The sequence below is a fragment of the Didymosphaeria variabile genome, assembly GCF_027946475.1.
Source record: "Didymosphaeria variabile strain IMI 356815 chromosome Unknown scaffold_1, whole genome shotgun sequence".
NCBI classification, from domain to species: Eukaryota; Fungi; Ascomycota; class Dothideomycetes; order Pleosporales; family Didymosphaeriaceae; genus Didymosphaeria; species Didymosphaeria variabile.
The window spans coordinates 3,302,844-3,320,308 of record NW_026611620.1 but is presented as its reverse complement, the minus strand read 5'-3'; the positions used below and the strand labels follow the sequence as shown (position 1 = coordinate 3,320,308).

The 17,465-nt window shown below is 52.6% G+C and overlaps 7 protein-coding genes across 7 annotated transcripts; 4 read left to right on the top strand and 3 right to left on the bottom strand.

Moving 5' to 3' along the window:
* Window positions 1-539: 539 nt before the first annotated feature.
* On the top strand, window positions 540-2,658 carry N0V89_001054 (uncharacterized protein; the record flags this gene model as incomplete). Its single annotated transcript, XM_056209869.1, has 4 exons — window positions 540-705; window positions 767-1,495; window positions 1,559-2,266; window positions 2,327-2,658. 4 exons carry the CDS (start codon window positions 540-542, stop codon window positions 2,656-2,658), a joined length of 1,935 nt encoding a protein of 644 aa, XP_056076691.1.
* Window positions 2,659-3,468: 810 nt separating this feature from the next.
* On the top strand, window positions 3,469-4,123 carry N0V89_001053 (uncharacterized protein; the record flags this gene model as incomplete). The annotated part of the gene is made up of 2 exons (XM_056209868.1): window positions 3,469-3,902; window positions 3,958-4,123. 2 exons carry the CDS (start codon window positions 3,469-3,471, stop codon window positions 4,121-4,123), a joined length of 600 nt encoding a protein of 199 aa, XP_056076690.1.
* Window positions 4,124-5,751: 1,628 nt separating this feature from the next.
* Window positions 5,752-6,911, bottom strand: N0V89_001052 (uncharacterized protein; the record flags this gene model as incomplete). The annotated part of the gene is made up of 3 exons (XM_056209867.1): window positions 5,752-6,260; window positions 6,321-6,498; window positions 6,549-6,911. The coding sequence occupies 3 exons, from the start codon at window positions 6,909-6,911 to the stop codon at window positions 5,752-5,754; spliced, it is 1,050 nt and encodes a 349-aa protein (XP_056076689.1).
* A 1,797-nt stretch (window positions 6,912-8,708) lies between these two features.
* On the top strand, window positions 8,709-9,838 carry N0V89_001051 (uncharacterized protein; the record flags this gene model as incomplete). Its single annotated transcript, XM_056209866.1, has 2 exons — window positions 8,709-8,869; window positions 8,926-9,838. The coding sequence occupies 2 exons, from the start codon at window positions 8,709-8,711 to the stop codon at window positions 9,836-9,838; spliced, it is 1,074 nt and encodes a 357-aa protein (XP_056076688.1).
* A 2,398-nt stretch (window positions 9,839-12,236) lies between these two features.
* Window positions 12,237-13,727, top strand: N0V89_001050 (uncharacterized protein; the record flags this gene model as incomplete). Its single annotated transcript, XM_056209865.1, has 7 exons — window positions 12,237-12,416; window positions 12,466-12,528; window positions 12,581-12,704; window positions 12,811-13,061; window positions 13,194-13,295; window positions 13,346-13,425; window positions 13,487-13,727. 7 exons carry the CDS (start codon window positions 12,237-12,239, stop codon window positions 13,725-13,727), a joined length of 1,041 nt encoding a protein of 346 aa, XP_056076687.1.
* A 379-nt stretch (window positions 13,728-14,106) lies between these two features.
* On the bottom strand, window positions 14,107-15,435 carry N0V89_001049 (uncharacterized protein; the record flags this gene model as incomplete). Its single annotated transcript, XM_056209864.1, has 3 exons — window positions 14,107-14,293; window positions 14,347-14,515; window positions 14,586-15,435. 3 exons carry the CDS (start codon window positions 15,433-15,435, stop codon window positions 14,107-14,109), a joined length of 1,206 nt encoding a protein of 401 aa, XP_056076686.1.
* A 443-nt stretch (window positions 15,436-15,878) lies between these two features.
* Window positions 15,879-17,249, bottom strand: N0V89_001048 (uncharacterized protein; the record flags this gene model as incomplete). Its single annotated transcript, XM_056209863.1, has 1 exon — window positions 15,879-17,249. One exon carries the CDS (start codon window positions 17,247-17,249, stop codon window positions 15,879-15,881), a length of 1,371 nt encoding a protein of 456 aa, XP_056076685.1.
* Between the last annotated feature and the right edge of the window lie 216 nt (window positions 17,250-17,465).

The window sequence follows — 17,465 nt, the reverse complement described above, 5'->3', positions numbered from 1 at the left end:
CTGGGTGACTTTGTGCTGTTTCTCCGAGGTGATAGTAAAATCGCAATGGCTGTGTTGGTTCAATAGGTCTCTCCTATCAAGGATTTCTTCACTTTGCCGGTAGCCTCAACAGATGCTCAGGTGGAACCTGCACATGAGGAAAGAGTGCGCCGGTGAGGTGATCCAGTGTCACGCGGCCATCAGCTATATTGAACGAGCAGGTCATGGTCTGGATTTTGCGATATTGGTAGGTACATGTAGTTGATCAACCCCATCCAGCAGGAGCCCACTGTGTTGCCACGTGAACCCCACGTGCCCGGGCACACTCGACGATAAACCCAGGCAGGCGCGTCTTCTAAACTTACGCACAGCACCTTCCGCCTCAACCACGTCATGTGCATGGCGGCATGAAAGCGGCCACCCCACTTTGCGCACTCGTCAACGACCTGCTTCGCCGCCGCCATCATCCTCACCCTCGCCCTTCTCCACGTCACCCTCGACCTCGCTCTCTTTCAAATACTCGGAGCACGTTTGAAGTGGTATACGTCAAATTGGGCAGAATGCCGGGCTCCCTGGCGCGGAAAGAACGAAGAAGGAAGGAGCGGGAAGATAACCACACTCCGCGTGCGATCAAACCTGCATATGTGGAGAGCATCGACGACGAGGGAGAAACCGACGGCGGTGCGGTGCAAGCGGCGGAAGAAATACGGCCCGAAGGTGATGAAGGTGAGCTGTCTTTCGCTCCGGCACATTGAGCCTGCAAGACGGACTACTGACTTCAATATAGACATTCCCAGTTTGGTGCCTCTCTGCGAGCCCCAAAAGTACTCTCAGTCTTCTCCTCGACGGGCAGCCAACCCACTGCAGACATTCGCACGACAAGAGCCTCTTGATAAAAGCAAAACCTTCCCGAAACAGCCAAAGAGTCGGTCGAAGCGCGGCCCTCCACCGCAAATTCCTCGGGAAAGCGAGCCACCTTTTGGGTCACTTGGGTCACTGCACAATTATCCAACTTCCATCTATGAAGAGGCGTTAAATACACTTCGCAATATGACCCCCGAGGACTCCGTGCGCTTGAGGAACGTCGTAATCAGCCAGATGGCGGCAGAGGGCTTTCCACTGCCTGTAGACGCCCAACCAGAGGAAATACCTGCTGTGACCTACCCTATTCGCTCGATCACCAACCCACCTTGGGCGCCATCGACGCGTGGTAGAGATATAATGACGGATACCGAGGCGGAGAATCTGAGATTTGCATTATTCGACAAGATTAAGAAGAGTCAGGAGCAAGTTAACTGGGCCGCTCCTACGGCAAAAGCTCTAAAGGATCCGAAATCTGCGGAATCTCCCGTTCTTCAGGCACTCGGTGGAAACGTAGATGGTGCCTCACATTCAGTGGATATCGTCACACCTGAGGGCGAGGCCACCTTCGGAGAACACGCGAGCATAGTGCACTCCAGGGATAGTGAGGAACAGGCGAACGTCAATCATAAGCTACAAGCACCATTATCAGCTGGTAAGTTTCAGCCTCAACCCCGCATCATGCTAAAAGCGTATCCACCTTACTAGCATTGAACAGATCTCATCACAGTTCCGTCAATCCCGAATGGACAAGAGGTGCTCGGTGATGGGGTCTCTATAAGCAATGCCGAACACGTCGAAAGGATTCGTCATATGCCCGCTCAAGAGCAAATTTCAGAAGCTTCTGCAGCTCTCGAGAAGACTACCCCTATGGCAGAATCGAATGATCACACCGATCGTGTTGCCCGCATCGACGGCATGACAGAGAAGCTTAGACAGTCAGTGGAAGAGGCTAGAGCTGAGATCTGTCCCCCACGCAAATGCGTTACGTTGGACCGTGGCTTCGCACAACGTAGTTCTTCTTCGGATTACGCGAGCTCCTCAGGTGACAGTGGAAGCAAACCTTACGTGAGCCGAACACGCCGTATTACAAGCGACGGCATCTTGGAACTCAAAGCAAGCCCACTCAAGGTTGATGGAGTGAGGATCCCAACCAAGGAACATCGTCGCAAGGTATCGCTGAAGCTTCCTATCAATGTGTCTAACCTCCAGCGAGCATATGCCCATCCATTTGCACGACACACGCATAGTGCTTCAGTCAGCACCGATGAAGGTGTCCTACCATTATACGAAGCGGAAGAACGTGATTTGGAATACAAACATCGGCACATCTTCATCGGAACCGCTTCTTTGGATGACTTCCTTGAGATCCTCGAAATTACGCCCGCATATACTACAACCAAACGAAAAGTTGTCAAAGCTTTTGGTAAGCACTCCTATCTGAGGGTTTTTCGACGCATAAAACATTACTGACTTGTGATTCTAGCAGCTCTAGTTTGTGCTGAGCAGGTACAAGCACGTCAGTCTTCGATCACATCCGATGGTTGGAACTTTGTAACCCGTACGACTCCCGAAAACACACTCACCCACATAGACTACCTCACCGAGTCGCACGTCAAACTTGGATCAATCACCCTGGGCAAGTTCCTTGACAAAATACCTTTCGATGATGAGAACGGGATCGCCGCAATCAAAGTGGTGGAGGCGTTCTGTCTCGCTAGCCATCTTGACGGAGAAGCTACTTATGGATCACAGTCCAAAGCCAAAGCGTTTCGCAGCTGGTATGTGAGGGAGAACGCGGCGAAAGAAGATACTTGAGGAGCTTGATTTCCGCTCTGCTAAATGAAGGGTAAGCTATCTGGTGAGGAGAGTGGTATTGATCGAATGGGTCTCCAAGGACACATTGAAGCGCGATAATTATTCTAAGGCTTGTCCTGGACTGCGACTGCGTAGTAATCTGGGTGTGGTATGCGATTCCTTGTAGAGACCTATAAACCGACCGTTGCATTCCTTCACCACTGTACCTAATACATTCTTTGTCCTTCCAAGACCCTGATTTTCGTATGTGGATCTTCTGCATTCTTTCATAGCATAGCATATGGTCTTTACTCTGCATCTACTACTGAATAACCGGCGTCCAAGGCGAGAACGCAATGGGTAGGCGCCAGTGCTGCTTGCCAGCAACATTGGCCCCCACTTTTCGTCCTGTGACTGCGCAGTGGGGCCACTGTCGATCTGGAACTCAGGGTCTGAGTTATCAGTCACTTGTCAAGCTATGAATTTATTCCGAACCTGCGCAAGAGCGATTTTTTTGGACAGGATGAGTGGACCCACGCAGAGCCCGCGCGCCTACGCCGCATAGCGGGCGAAACATTTCGGTATCGCGTGCCTGAGTTTCAGGCGCATGAGCTAATCATTTTAGCCGCCGTCAGGGTATATACGAGTCAAGTATTGAAGTTCTCCAAGATTGGATCTCATCAACAAGGATAGGAATCCTATCTTGTTGCCTGGGGCTCGACCGGTGAACAACGCGGGCCAGATAAGAACGACCGGTGCGCGCCAACATAGCAACAACTGTAACTATCGCTCCATTTCAAGCAATTTTCCAAACTACACGCCATCATTAACATGACATTCCTCGGCCTTCCTCGCGATGCCTCCCCTCGTCTCAAGGCTATCCAGGGCTGCCAACTGGCCATCGTATCGCTAACCATCGTCGCCACCTTCCTCGCCGCTGTCGTTTCCCAGAAGCACAAAGCCTTCACCTTCGGCTTACTCTACCCTCTCATCCTTATCTCCTGCAGTACCACCTTCTTCGTGTTCAGGGAGCAGCGTCGCGCCAGGGAGGGAACATTGACCAAGGATAAATACGTCAAGTACCAGCTCTTCAAACTCTTCGCTGCATTTGGCTTGGCCTTTGTGGCTTTTGTTCTGAGTATTGTCCTTGGCGAAAAAAAGGTGGAATGCGATATGAAGCTTCCCGGCGAGCAGGGTCTGTGGTTGGGCTGCATTAAGGTGAATACGTGGCAGGCCTTGATTCTGTGGATGAACGCCTTCAACTGGTAGGCACCGACGCTCTACTCTAGTGTGGACAACACAGTCACTGATAGATTATAGGATCTTCCTATGGGCCGGCGTGTTCTACTCCTGCTGCATGACAGGCAATAGGCAAGGTGCTATCACGCTTAACGGAGAGGAGGCACACATTGGCTTGGAAAACGACACTTCCCGTGACGAGGCTACCGCTCGTAACCTACAAGCTCAGGACTCCAACTGGCGCTAGACGATACGTGGGCTGGCATATGGGCGCATGACTAGAGTTGACGCACGGGAAGAATCATGCTACTCGCGGAAGATGAAAGCAACGTGATGCACCGTATGAGCAAGTACTGGCTGGCTAAGAATATGCGACAAACGCAGCCAGACATATAGTCAGTCCTCATCAAGCTTTGTGAAATGTTTCCAAGTAAGGTCGGACCATCAGTCTCTGATTCATCATCGGTGCTTTTCAAGAAGAACGTGCCACCTCCCACGGTGCTGGAATCAACGTAGTGACTATAAGGAGTAAACGGCTGCCTTATCTACTCTGGTACGCTCATTTTAACAGTTTGATACCGGCCAAAATGATGAGTTCAACAAGATCTAGCCAATACTTTACTTCTTATAGTCACTATTAGTGTAACCTCTGAATCCAGCGCCGTGGAAGGGGCCGCATTCTTTTTGAGAATGATAATATGTGCCTCATGTTGCTCGATCGCGTTTGCGAAACAAACATCGCCAGCCCAAGCACTCCAGCCATTGCAGCCGGTGCCTTCAGTGCCTCCGCAGTGCCCGTAAACAACGGTAGTATTAGTAAAGGTGAAAATCTTATGCTAACAATCCTAGGAAACGAAGTGGGAGTAGCGGTTGGAGTACCAGCAGGCGTGAACGCTCGGGGTCTGGAAGGAAAAGCAGTGTGAATAATGCCATAGGTAATGATTTCTCGTAGATGTGTAAGCTCGGAGTCAGAAGAGTCAGGAATGTAGTCAATACCATCCTGGCGGACATTTCCTGAAACGTGAGGCCATCTTATGTGTGACTATGGTCCAACATGTCGAGGTCATGGTGATAACGACCACGTCTTTATTTCGCGAAGGAGAAGCGACACCTGTCATAGTCGGTCTTGGGAAATCGTAGCACACCCCGCAAGAGTAAAAAATTCATCCATAACGTCGAGGCGATCCTCGACCCGGAGGAACATAAGGCATGATCGCCTACGCCACCTCGCACACAGCAACTTGAAGACTCACTACCGCTACCACTTGTTTCTGACATGGCTCCTGCTCTTGTGAGAGATACCGTAGTCCCTGTGGGATTATTTTTTTGAGTCTGCCCTGCGCGTCGGCTGTGGCGAAACCTGCCACAACGGCGAGTAGATGTGACTACAGCATCATCAGGGCTGGTCGTGGCAAGTGATAGTCGTTGTGCATCCCTTTATCTGTGTGAATGCATAACACTTACGATATATATGCGGTTGGACTCCAAATTGTTTGCGAGGCCCTTTTTCTTGCAGCAAAACAGTAGCACATGGGTGGCGGCATAACCACGATGTTGAGGTTAGGAGTTCTAGTGCTACGGCAATTACGTGTAGACACATATGCAGGTGCGAGGAAGGGTATTATCTGTTCGGGACCAACCATTGGATGGTTGTTCAGGAGTAAAACTTCGGTGAATCGTTCGGGGGGTGTACGCTAGCAAGTACCGTACAATGGTGCCCAGCTGTTGTCGCCGATGCCAGTCCTCTCACGCCGATGCACACAACATCCTTCCAATTCAGGCTTATCTTTTCAATGCATCGAGAAAACCAACATGTGTAAAATAAGGTTGTCTTTCCTGTCTTACTAGTCGTGCGACCCCTTCGGATTAAGACCCTCATATAGCACGTCCTGTCTGTGTCTGAGAGATCGGCTCAACGTCGATCCTCATCTCGGTCGTCTTCATAATCGCATTGCTTCCACCCGCCCTCAGTATCGACTCCTCACTCGTGTTACTCCCAACACTGGTTCCGCCCCTCGTATGTTTGGTTCCCGTCCCAGAAGACGAGGTGCCAGTTTCCTTGTTCGCATCATATGAGTACAATTCAATCTGACCATTCGACTTCGCACGCGAACGGAGGTTGCTGCCCATCCCACTCCCATAGCCTGCGCCATACTTGGAGCGGTTGTATGAGGTGGACATGAAAGTCTTGTTGAAAAGTGGCCTGAGCGCAGGAGCAGAGGCTGATATGATGGCGACATTGACTTCGATTTGGGAGAGGAGTAGGATGAAAATGGCGTCGTAGGCAACGTCTTGGGTGGTAGTGTAAACGTAGAGGGCGTAGAGACGGACGATAGAGGCGATGGCAGCGATGCCGCCGACTAAGAAGACTCCGAGTAGGGCCCCTGGTGACAAGATCAGTATGAGCGTGTTATGGAGAGGCTCGTTCATCTGAGACGACTTACATCGTTTCCTAGGGTGTAACTGGAGTTGCCAAAATGCTCGGATGGGCATCAGCAAGATCATGACGTCCGTCAAGATGTTGATCGAGGCGGTCGAGAAGTAAGTCGCGGGAAGATTGTTACATCCTGCAGGAAACGTCGGCGACCATGCCTGTGAAGGGTTCTTCGGGCATTCGAAGGCCTGGCGTTGTCAGTAATACGGAACCTCTGGCGCAGGTGATTAAATCGCACGTTGACAAAGAACACAACGATGGTGTATGTTGATACGAAGGCAGTTACGGCATATACAAGCCGACGGAACTTGGTCTGCGTAAAGATGCGGTGGTACAATGCGAGGATGCTGGCCTTCACGAAGAACAGTGACCATGGGTATACCATCTGATATGCGTACCAATGCTTCAGTGTGGGCTCCAGGATCACAAGAAGATCGAGATCTGATCCACGTCGTCTGTAATTGTCAGCTATAACGGTGGAGGACATGTCTTCCCTTTGTAGCTTACCCAGTTCCCCAAGACACATGGAATCCATTCTGTATCCCCATGCCAATCGCAACCACAAGGGCACCCAGCATGAACCAGTCATCCAGGCCGACATAGCGGGTGTGCACATAGCGACACCAGAACCTAAATTACGATCAGCAAACTAATCGTTCCCAAGACCCGTTTACCATACCTGAGAAGCACGGCGATCGTTGACAAGAGCAGGAGGATCCCAGTGGTAATCAAGAACATAGGTTGTCGGGAGTTGTTACCCGCACTGATAAAGTTGGCCATGCCTGATCAGCCTTCCTCGAGGCAGCTTCTTCTAGAGATGGTACGCAAGCTTCTAATAGTGGAGTCGCCACGGGCTGCCTCATCTTCCTTAAGGACGTTTCGGCCTCCTCTTTCGCGAGACCTGTTCATTGTCAGGGTATAGGCCGCGCGGAACAGGACCCTATCATTTTCCATGTCAACACAACGAAGGCGGCGAGACACTCAACCGTCCTGATGCGTCTGGACAGGCTTGTGGTTGGCGGTTGTGGAGACAGGTACCTCGACGTAGCTGTTTCAGGATAAGGGGCCGTTTCGGCTTCCTCGGCAGCGCTGCACCTCGCTTTCGCGAGCGGCAACCATGGCTGTATCCGGCCGTTCCATCAATCAAACAGCAAAGCCTATGTAGAGACCATGTTGAGAACGGCTAGTCGACAGGGGACGGCTATTTGTGAGCCTTCCCGCGGAACGTGTCTCGCTTGGGGCATTGTCTTCGGGCGTAAGCAAGATGCAAAGGAGCGTAACGTTAACAGGCAGGCAAGAGCCAGCATCGGCAAAAGGAACGTCCATGTTGACGACTACGACCTTGGCCGTGGAGTGACGATGCGCGAGCACACGGCTGGCCTTGATTCTCTTGTCGAACACAGAGGAGCCGGCAGCTGCCAAGGTGCACTCTCGTCGGCCGTTGGTGTTGCGCAAGGCACTGTCAGAGACGCGGCGGGGAGCGGGGGAACTGGTGCCTTTGCGATCGCGACCTCAAATGCAGGGAGAGTCGAGGCCGATGGGCGGCCAGATGCCTAAGTCGGTGGCATTGTTGATAGGCTCGGTAAGACAGTTCCAGGGTGCTGGCCGCTCCCATCGACCTCGCATACCAAAGGATTCTGAAGCTTCTGTTCCGCCTCCCGGCATCGAGCCTCCTTTGCTGACCATGTTCAAGAGTCGGCACGAAATGAGAGGACAACACCAGAGTTTCGACTGCTGCGCGAAAAGCCTTCCGTCAATAGCAAGCCCTAGCCCACGACCTCATCACAATGGACAGCTGGCTTCCGAGACCAGAGGAAAGAGGGTGAGCCGCCATGAGATGCGGCCAGAACGAAGAGCTCGAGGGATCAGTGTGGCCGTTCTCCATACAGCTCGTTCTCCGAGGTCGCACAACGTCGTTTGTTCGGGCATTGTCACCATCATTGCTAATTCGACTCGAGCATGGCGTTGACTGTCAAAAGGTCGCATGTCACCATTAGCGCAGCCACGTGCATATGCCATCTCTACAGGGGACTCTTAAAAGGCCCCCGTCGCAACCTCAGTGCGGGCTAGCATACACCGACCAATGCTACTGCCCTGCGCCTCGCCACGCGGCACTTCTGGAACCAGTCTCGTGCCCCTGTTGATAGCACTGCGTCTGTAGTTTCCAATACGACGGCACCTCCCACGCGCGGAGATTTATACCGCTACAGTAAAGTCCCAATGGTGTGGACCGCGAGTATCATGCCATTGGATTGTCGTATTTCCTTTAGCGTTTCTTTTCTGGAGATCCCCGGTACATAAGCTCACCTGCCGTTTCCTTTCCATCAATAACCCGGCGCTGGCTTCTATCACACTGCAGATTCAACTCCAGTTCATTCGTCGCTCCCTTTCTGTCAAGATGCGTTCTGCGAGCCTCGTTCTTGGCTCCTTGGCCGTGTTGGCAAATGCCCAGTCTGCATGCGCTGCGCCCGTCACTGAGACGATGACTTCTACTGCTGCTGCTCCCTCTGAGACTTCGGCTTCTACCACATGCACCAACCCTCCCAAGAGGCAAGAGTGGTGAGTATCAATTCTCCAATCATCATTGTGACCAAGTAAATAATCCTCCTGTGCAGGCGACAACTTTCCACAACGCAGAAGAAGGAGTACATCGACGCCGTCCTGTGTTTGACGACAAAGACAGCCGTCTCTGGAATCGATGGGACCGTCAACCGCTTCGATGATCACCAGGCCGTGCACTCTGAGCAGACACCAGACATCCACTGGGTAGGCCATTTCATCATCTGGCACCGCTACTTCGTCGCCACCTACGAAAAGGCTCTTCGAGAAGACTGCGGCTACACCGGTGCCCAGACCTACTGGGACTGGTCTCTAGACGCGGAGCCTTCAAATCCCAACTCCACCGCGCCCTATGAAACCGACATCTTCGACCCCACCACCGGCTTCGGCGGCAACGGACCCAAGGAGGAGCCTACGGCTGACCAAAACCCTCTTAATATTACCGGTGGTACGGGAGGTGGCTGCGTCCAAGACGGTCCCTTCGCAGCCCCAGCCTTTTACGTGAATGTACCAGAGAAGGACTGCCTCCGACGCGACTTCATCCCCTGGATCATGAATGGCTTCGCGGATCCCGCGCTCGTAGCAAAGGTACTCGAGCAGCCTGACTACACCTCCTTTGCGCGCGAGCTCGAAGGAACCCCCAGCTTCGACGCGAAGAACATTCACGGCTCGGGTCACTTTGGTGTTGGTGGTGTGCTGGGGCAGATTGGCAATGCGGCGAACAGTCCTGCTGATCCATTATTCTACCTACATCACGGCAACCTAGACCATATCTTTTGGACGTGGCAGCAGAAGGACTTGGCAGCCAGATTGGACCAAGTTGGCGGACCCATCATTCCCTTCGATTACAGCGGGCAGAATGTCACCCTCGACTTCCAGATTAACATGGGGGCATTGTCGGGTAACGCGACGCTGAAGGACCTGCTGAACACTGAGGGTGGTATACTTTGCTACACCTACGAATCCTGAGCAAAATAATGGCATGCGTTGCGGTCATAGATAGGACTTGCCTTATAAAGTGTATCAGATTACTTTTCGGTTTCTGGCATGCATTGGTGTTCGCGGGTTAACCACTGCCAAAACAAAAGCATCCACTTTATCGTAATTGCTGAAGGAACTCTGGTACTACTTTGACCTTCAATTCGGTGTGACTTCGAAGGCGATGAGTTGAGAGGACTAGGGAGAGCTACATCGTCTTCTACACCTATGTCCGTGGAATCAAGTTCCAAGTCCCAAGGTCGTTGTTGCGCTTGGGACATAAAAAGGGATAACGCACTAGGATAAAACCAGCGAACGGGAGATCTGGAACACCACGATTTGTTTGCTGCGTTATGCGTACAACGATTAGAGCTTTTCGAAACAATTACCAACCGTTTTCGCAGAGTAATCCAATTAGTGACCCATCTCCCCGATGGCCAGCAATACTTTCACTTTACTATCCCTAGAACGGTCCAATTCACTGTAGCGGAGGCCAGCACCACACCCTAATATCTGAACAGCTTCGTGCACACTGCTTTGCATCCCAAGACTGTTAGTGTGACGAAGTCCCGATGCTACGCTGGTAGACATATCTCCATAACACAGACCACAATCTCACACAGCTCCAAAAGCATCAAGTCCCAAAAGAACGACACCTACAGGTGTTCCGAGGAAGATCTTTCACGGCCAATCAAGGATTCCGTACAAGGCAGGTCAATGGAGCAGGTCGGGGAACAAGCAAACATAAGACAAACACGATCGAAACGGCCGCAATATGTGTCTCTACTGCCCCATATACGTTCGCCCCTAAAGTGGCACAGCGATGCGCCACGGTGCACGTTGCATCCAGCTGCACCGGACGAGATTGAAGTCGAGCCCCCCATATGGGAAGAAAACTGGCCAGCGCCTCATTTGGTAACGTATTTCCCCAATGCATGGAAAGTGAAAAGTACAGTTACATCCAAGAAATGCACACGAAGTATCAGGAGTATCATGCTGTAGCAACTACTCAATCGTTATGAGCTAAGATTTCAAGCAAGGTACGTCACGTCCATGAGCTGATGAAATGGATAGAGCGCTACTGATCCACGCAGCTCTGGGATATGAAAAAACAGTCTTAAGAACGTCCCTCTGAACCCTCCGGAGTTGTTGCGGCCTCCTTCTCCCACTCTGCTCCTTGAAACAGAAACACGGAAGTCTAGTTTGACGCATATTCAATACACTCTTAAGAAACCATTTATCATTTATCAAAGACGCAAAAGAGGGAGTCGCTCTTATGGCTGGCAACGGGATGTCGTAGTTGGGATATGCGCTGGCATCTTCGTGCTCCTTATGAATTTCACGTTCATAATAGTTGGTCTAACCGCACAATCGGGCTATCAAGGAGGCATTGCGACACTCCTTTCGGGAAGTGAGGACCAGATCTCAGGGACGAGTACAGTACTTCACATCGTGATCAAAATTCTTAGCACTTTACTGCTGAGCGTTATCCATTATGCGATGCAGGTCCTCTCCTCTCCCACTAGAGCAGAGTGCATGATCAAAGCTCATCAGAAGAGTGATTGGCTTGATATAGGCATACTCAGCCTCAGCAACGTGAGGAAGATTCCGCCGCGTAGAAGGACTCTCTGGCTCGTTTTGTTAATCTCATCAGTACCGCTGCATCTGTTGTGAGTCCTACCTGGATGTTGCATATCGATGTTGACTGAAGCAGCTATAACGCGAGTATCTTCCAAGTGTTGAGTACGAGTGATAGTCAACGCAACCTAGACATTACTTATTGGTTGAGAATGTTTTAGTCTATGGATCATGAGTGGTGAGTGAGCTTGTCGCCTTCGTCACATAATACGAACCTGAACGACAACGGACTTAGACTCGGCTGCGAAAACACATTGCCCAACCGGTCGCGATGCAGCAGCGAGCACCTCGTCCCTTTTTGGTCACACTTGCACTCTGATTCTATAAAACATGTCGTCACATCAAACTCAGTATCCTTGCACCCTCGATGCTTGTTCGTCCTCACAGGCTGAAGGTGTGGGGTAAACTCATCTGGGTAAGTAGATTGAGTCCAACTTAATCTATGTTACATTCGGCATTCGCACAACCACTGCCGACCAACGGAACAAATTAGCTTCCCTCAGGTTTGTTGAGTTCTTTCCTTTTACTGGTGTGATTGGCTACGGACGAGGCAAAGTACCAAATGTAGGGAAAGAACACATGGGAGAATAATCTAGAATACAATCACAAGCTTCGATAAATTGTCTCGGCATTGTATAGATTGACCCTTGGGAGATCTGATAGAGTAGTATAACAGGATAGGGAGAAACCAAGGCTTACACTTCAATACTTTCGCCCTCTCAGACTTCCTACGAAGCAGTTCTCTCCCACCATGTTCTGGAACGCACTTGCCATCAGCGCGCTGCTTGCGCAGTCTGCATCCGCGCAGAACATGCTGCGCTTTGGGTGCTCGCAGCTCACGATCGAGCGAGCTGATCCTCTCGTTGCCCCTGGCGCCAACCCTTCCCCTCACACCCACCAAATTATTGGAGGAAACAGCTTTAACCTAACGGTAGCTCAGCTTCATCCTCTCGAAAGCAATCACGCCTAACGATGCATAGATGGAGCCAGCCAAATACGATCCGCCGGCCAAGTCCACCTGCACCACGTGCACATACTCCGAGGTACGTTCCTCTCTCAATCATGAGGCATCGGCTCGCTGACAACGGATCTTAGGACTTCAGCAACTACTGGACCGCCTCCCTATACTTTAAGTCCCCTGAGAACGGCACTTTCCAGCGCGTCCCGCAATTTGCGAATGTCGGACTCCAACAAGACGGCGGCATGACGGTCTACTACAGTACGTTTACCACCTTCATCACCCACCCCGTCTCTCCCACCACCTTTATAACCCTTAACCTCCTTAACCCTCTCCTATCCTCGCTCCTCCCATTTAACCTCAGTAGTGCCCTACTCCGCCCAAAACGGCAAAATGACAGCCTTCAAGCCAGGCTTCCGCATGATCGCCGGCGACCCTATGCTCAAGAAGAACTCCAACAAAGCCTCCATCTGCCACCGCTGTCTCGGCAACGGCGAGGGCTTCGCACCCTGCGACTCAAAAGACACCGGCGAACTACCTCTGAAGTACTGCCCAAAGGGTATCCGTGCGACGGTCATCTTCCCATCCTGCTGGGACGGCACGAATCTTGATAGCCCAGTAAGTAAGGTCAGGTACCTGCTTGCGTAGCTGTTTGAAACTTTCAAGCTCTGTGGGGAGGGGATAGATAAGCGCCCGACAAATGCCCTTGTCGTTTACGAGCATCATACTAACTTTTCTCCCCGCATTCAGGATCACAAGAGCCACGTCGCGTATAGTAACAGTGGCGGTCTGGGCACCCCGAATTGCCCAAGTACGCATCCAGTAAGGATTCCGCAGGTCATGTACGAGATAGTAAGACCCCCTTTGCCCCTAGACCTGTGTCGTCCAGCTGATAGTGAAAGATGTGGGACACCGGCCGCTATAAGAACGACGCTTGGTACAAGAACGGGAAGCAGCCCTTTGTGTACAGTTTTGGCGACGGGTAATTCTCCCTTTCCCTCCACTCTCCTCCTTTCTCTTCATCCACGTTGACACGTTAGTAGCACTGGCTACGGCCAACACGGTGACTACCTCTTCGGTTGGAAAGACGACTCTTTGCAGAAAGCCATGGACGCTCTTCCCTCGGGCAAGTGCGCGAATGCCAATTGCGGCGTGTTGAAGATCCAGAGCGCGGCAGATGCGATGAAGTGCAAGAAGGCGCAGCAAGTGCCGGAGGATATTGGGAAGGATGGTGCGTGGTTGAAGGAGTTGCCTGGTGGTGCGAGTGTGACGTATGCGAAATGAGGACAGGTGGTGATGGGTTCAGGGGAGGGTTTGGTAAATGTGAATGTGTCTATTCTGATCTAGATTGGAGTAGGTATCTATCTTCTAGGACAAGATGGTCTATCGGGTATAATGCCTTAAGCCAGTCAGCCAACGTATGCGAACTTGTGACCTTTGCCAACACGTCTATTTCCTTGTGATCCGCTCCCAGCGCCTCCCGCTGCGATGCGCGATGTTGCAAGCGCAGACACCAACACAACGTAGAGATGAGTTCCAACAGCATCTGCCGGGCCCCACAGGTCCAATATATCGAATGCGGTTCCCACGCAAGCACCTAGCAGCCCTCCACATGACGAGGTCTAGCCCTTGCTCAGTCAGCAGACGAGGCCTGCTCCTCCGCTCACTTCGTCTTGGCAGGTGCCGCCCAAACAAGTTGGCCCTTCTTAGTGCCCTGCTCGACGTACTTGCACGTCGTGAACGCCGTCCACAGATCAGCCATGAAATTCGTCCGCTGCTCGATGTATTTGTCACCGAGCAGGCTCCTGATAGCCTCCGTAGCTTCCTCGGCGTGGTAGAAGGGGATACGCCTGCAGAGAGTGTTAGGCCGGTCACAGCAAAGAAGTAAGCAGGAAGAACGTACGGGAAGAGGTGATGCACAACATGGTACTCCACAATGCCATGGAAAATGTGTTTCCCGATGAAGCCGAACTCGCGGTCCACGGTTGACATTGCGCCCTGCACGAAAGTCCAGCTGTCTGCGTCGTAGTGCGGCGCTTTTTCGTGCGTGTGGTGCAGGTAGGTGATTGCGACTGCGGCTCCGTTAGCGCCGAAGACCCTGGATTTAGCGCCAGATACGCGCACGCCATGGACAAAACTTACCGATCCAGTGGTTCATCCAGAGATACGGAAGTCCGTAGAGCAACAGCGTGTTTCCTACGCCCAGGCTCCTGCTGACCATGTACAGCGCACCGAGGACGATGAGAAGACCAAGATCAGAAATTGCGATGAACGGGGCCTCCGCGTCGGTAAAAATGTTCGCGCGCGGGTCGTAGTGCGATTGTTTGTATTTCTTGGTCGTCTTCCTCGAGCCCTTGACAAGACTCTCGTACCCAGCGCCCGCGTTGAGGAACATGTACATGGGCCATCCGAAGACCTGGTGCACGACAAGCGCGGCGAGAGTCATGATCGGCGTGTCTGCAGCAGTATGGTCCACCAATTTCGCGAGCAGCCCTAGCCCCTTGGCTTGGTTCGCCTCAAATTCTTCTTTCGTGCTAGGCACAAACACCGTGTCCTTTGCCATATGGTTGTGGTACCGGTGGTGGCGAGCGTGGGAGAATTTCCAGCTAAAGAACGGGACGAGCAGGATGGAGTGGAGGATCCATCCCATCGTCGCATTGACCTTGAGGTATGGGGAGAAGGAGTCGTGACCGCATTCGTGCGCGAGGATCCAGAGGCCCGTGAAAAAGAGGCCTTGGACGAAGCTGTAGAGGCCCCAGAGGGGGATGGAGATGTAGACTGGGGCGTCGAGCTTCGTGAGGTAGACTGCGGAGGAGACGAGCAGCGAAACGAAGACGAGATCGCGAGCCACGTATGACAATGAGCGAACTAGCGAGCGTTCAAAGCATTTCGACGGGATGGCATTTTTGAGAGTCTTGACGTCGGGAACGGCAGAGACAACAATTGGAACCGACGGAGCTCGGACGTGGGTGGCAGTAGCTGTCACACCCATGATTCCAGTGCAGAGAGAAAGAAAGGACTGAAGGGCATCCTGACTTGGCCGTCCCGCCCTCGACCTTTGTACCGAATAATTTTCGCAAGGCGGTGAACGTGCATCAGGGACGGTCCCTCGGAGCACAGACGTAAAGTCAAGGGACGGGGGATCTGCTCTAACAATTCAAAACGCGTTACCCGCTTTCGAAATCTGGGCGTTGGGATCTGGGCGCCAATTCATTCTCCTTTCGAAGCGAGCAGCGGACTGGGCCTAGATCGAGGCATTAGAGTGGACAATCGCAGTCAGGGATTGGACCCTTAAGGCTCCCACGATTTTCACCATATCCACTGTGCTGATTGTGAAGTGCACGTCTGGATTCTTAGTCCAAAATTAAGCGAGAAGGGCCGCCGCGCGTTGGAAATGCGCACATGGAATGGGGTCTATGATTCGTATATACGCGTCTATGAGGAAGTGAAGCACTGGTCCCAGTGCCCACCGGTTCGGGCGAAGCTCTGGCTCTCCACGAATTTGCTGAGCTTGCACCTTCCATATCTATCACCGCCGCAGAAGTCGAGCGGCTGAACACGATCATTGACAATGATGCGTACATATTCCTCCTTCACCTTCTTGCACGAGAGCTTCTCTACGTATATACGGGCTGCGAACGGAACCGTCCAAGCCGCCGAGTACCCTTTGGTCTGCTTGGCGCTCTCGATGGTCGTGTTGGAGAGAGGCTTGGTGTTGTTATATAGTCCCAGCGCAGCAAGAACAGCGGTCATGTCGTTATCGTGGCTGAAGTCGGCGTAGATTTTGCGATCGAGAGGGAAGGATGTGGGATCCTTGTCAAGGGTGCTGTTGATGCTTCCAACGACCTGTACTGGCTTCTCAGTGAGCCTCGCTAGAAGCTCGCTCACATAGCCGATGCCCTGTGTTGGCCCAAGAGGGTTGCCATTGCCGTAACCGTACCACTTTCCAAGACTCTCGTAGTAGTCGTACTGGCGCCATTCATCCTCGGTGAACAAGTAGCAGAAGTCGGAGATCTGAGCGTTCGGTGAAGCAAGGGTAGTGAAGGGGCACAGATCCATCAAGTAGATGATCTCGGTCGTGCTGAGGTTCGTGCCGAGCTTGCCATTGACACGAGACTGAATGCGAGGGACGAACTTGGCGACCCAGATATCTTGCGCATTGTCGCCAATCTCTGACAATGGACCGTCCTCGAAGTTGGCGCAGTTCTCATGCGACAGCGTGTTGTTCACGCCCGCAGCTTCGGGGATGCTGACATCGATCACGCCGGTCTCCTTGTGCGCGGCCTGGGCATAGCCTTCCAGCCATTTGTTTGCTGATTCGACCACACGAGCCTGCCCAGACGAGCGCACAAAAGGCGTCTTGCCCTTCAAGAAATCCTTGTATCGCCTGTAGAAGTGGGCACCAGAGTTGACCATCTCCTGCCGTCCCGCATCCGTCAGTAGATCAGCGCCCAGGTTGTATTCGTAGTCCTTCAAGAAGGCAAATTCATCTGGGTACGAAGTGCTCGTGTTTTGTATCAGGCCAACGGTCGCGCCGTACAAGAGCGTCTTGCTCATGGTGGGATCGCGGCCGCCATGGCGCGACAGGACCGAGGCGAAGCTCACATCGCAGTGCTCGGGAGGATCGACGTCCACATCGGACGGGACGGAGAACCAGAGCGAGTACTGGCCCCAGAAGTGGCTCGTCTTGGGACTGCAGCGGTAGCCGTCTTCGATGGTGTCGCACGACTTGTTCGCGGTGGGCGCAGCCGTAGAGCTGGGGAAGGTCAACGAAGTGAACAAGAGGGCCGCAAGTAGGCGGGACATTGTACCGGAAGAGGCCATAGAGACCGAGCAAAGCTAGGAGCAGCGCGAGATAGACACCGACGCGCCGTAAGCTTGACGAGCTCTGCTTGGAGAATTTGGGCTCGTCTTGCTCGGTCAGGGGCAGCAGTTCATATCGCTGCGACCGCCCTGCCTTTATCCTTTGCCACAGGTGGGCCATGGCGCTCGAGATGCTATTCGACATGGGAGGCGGCACTT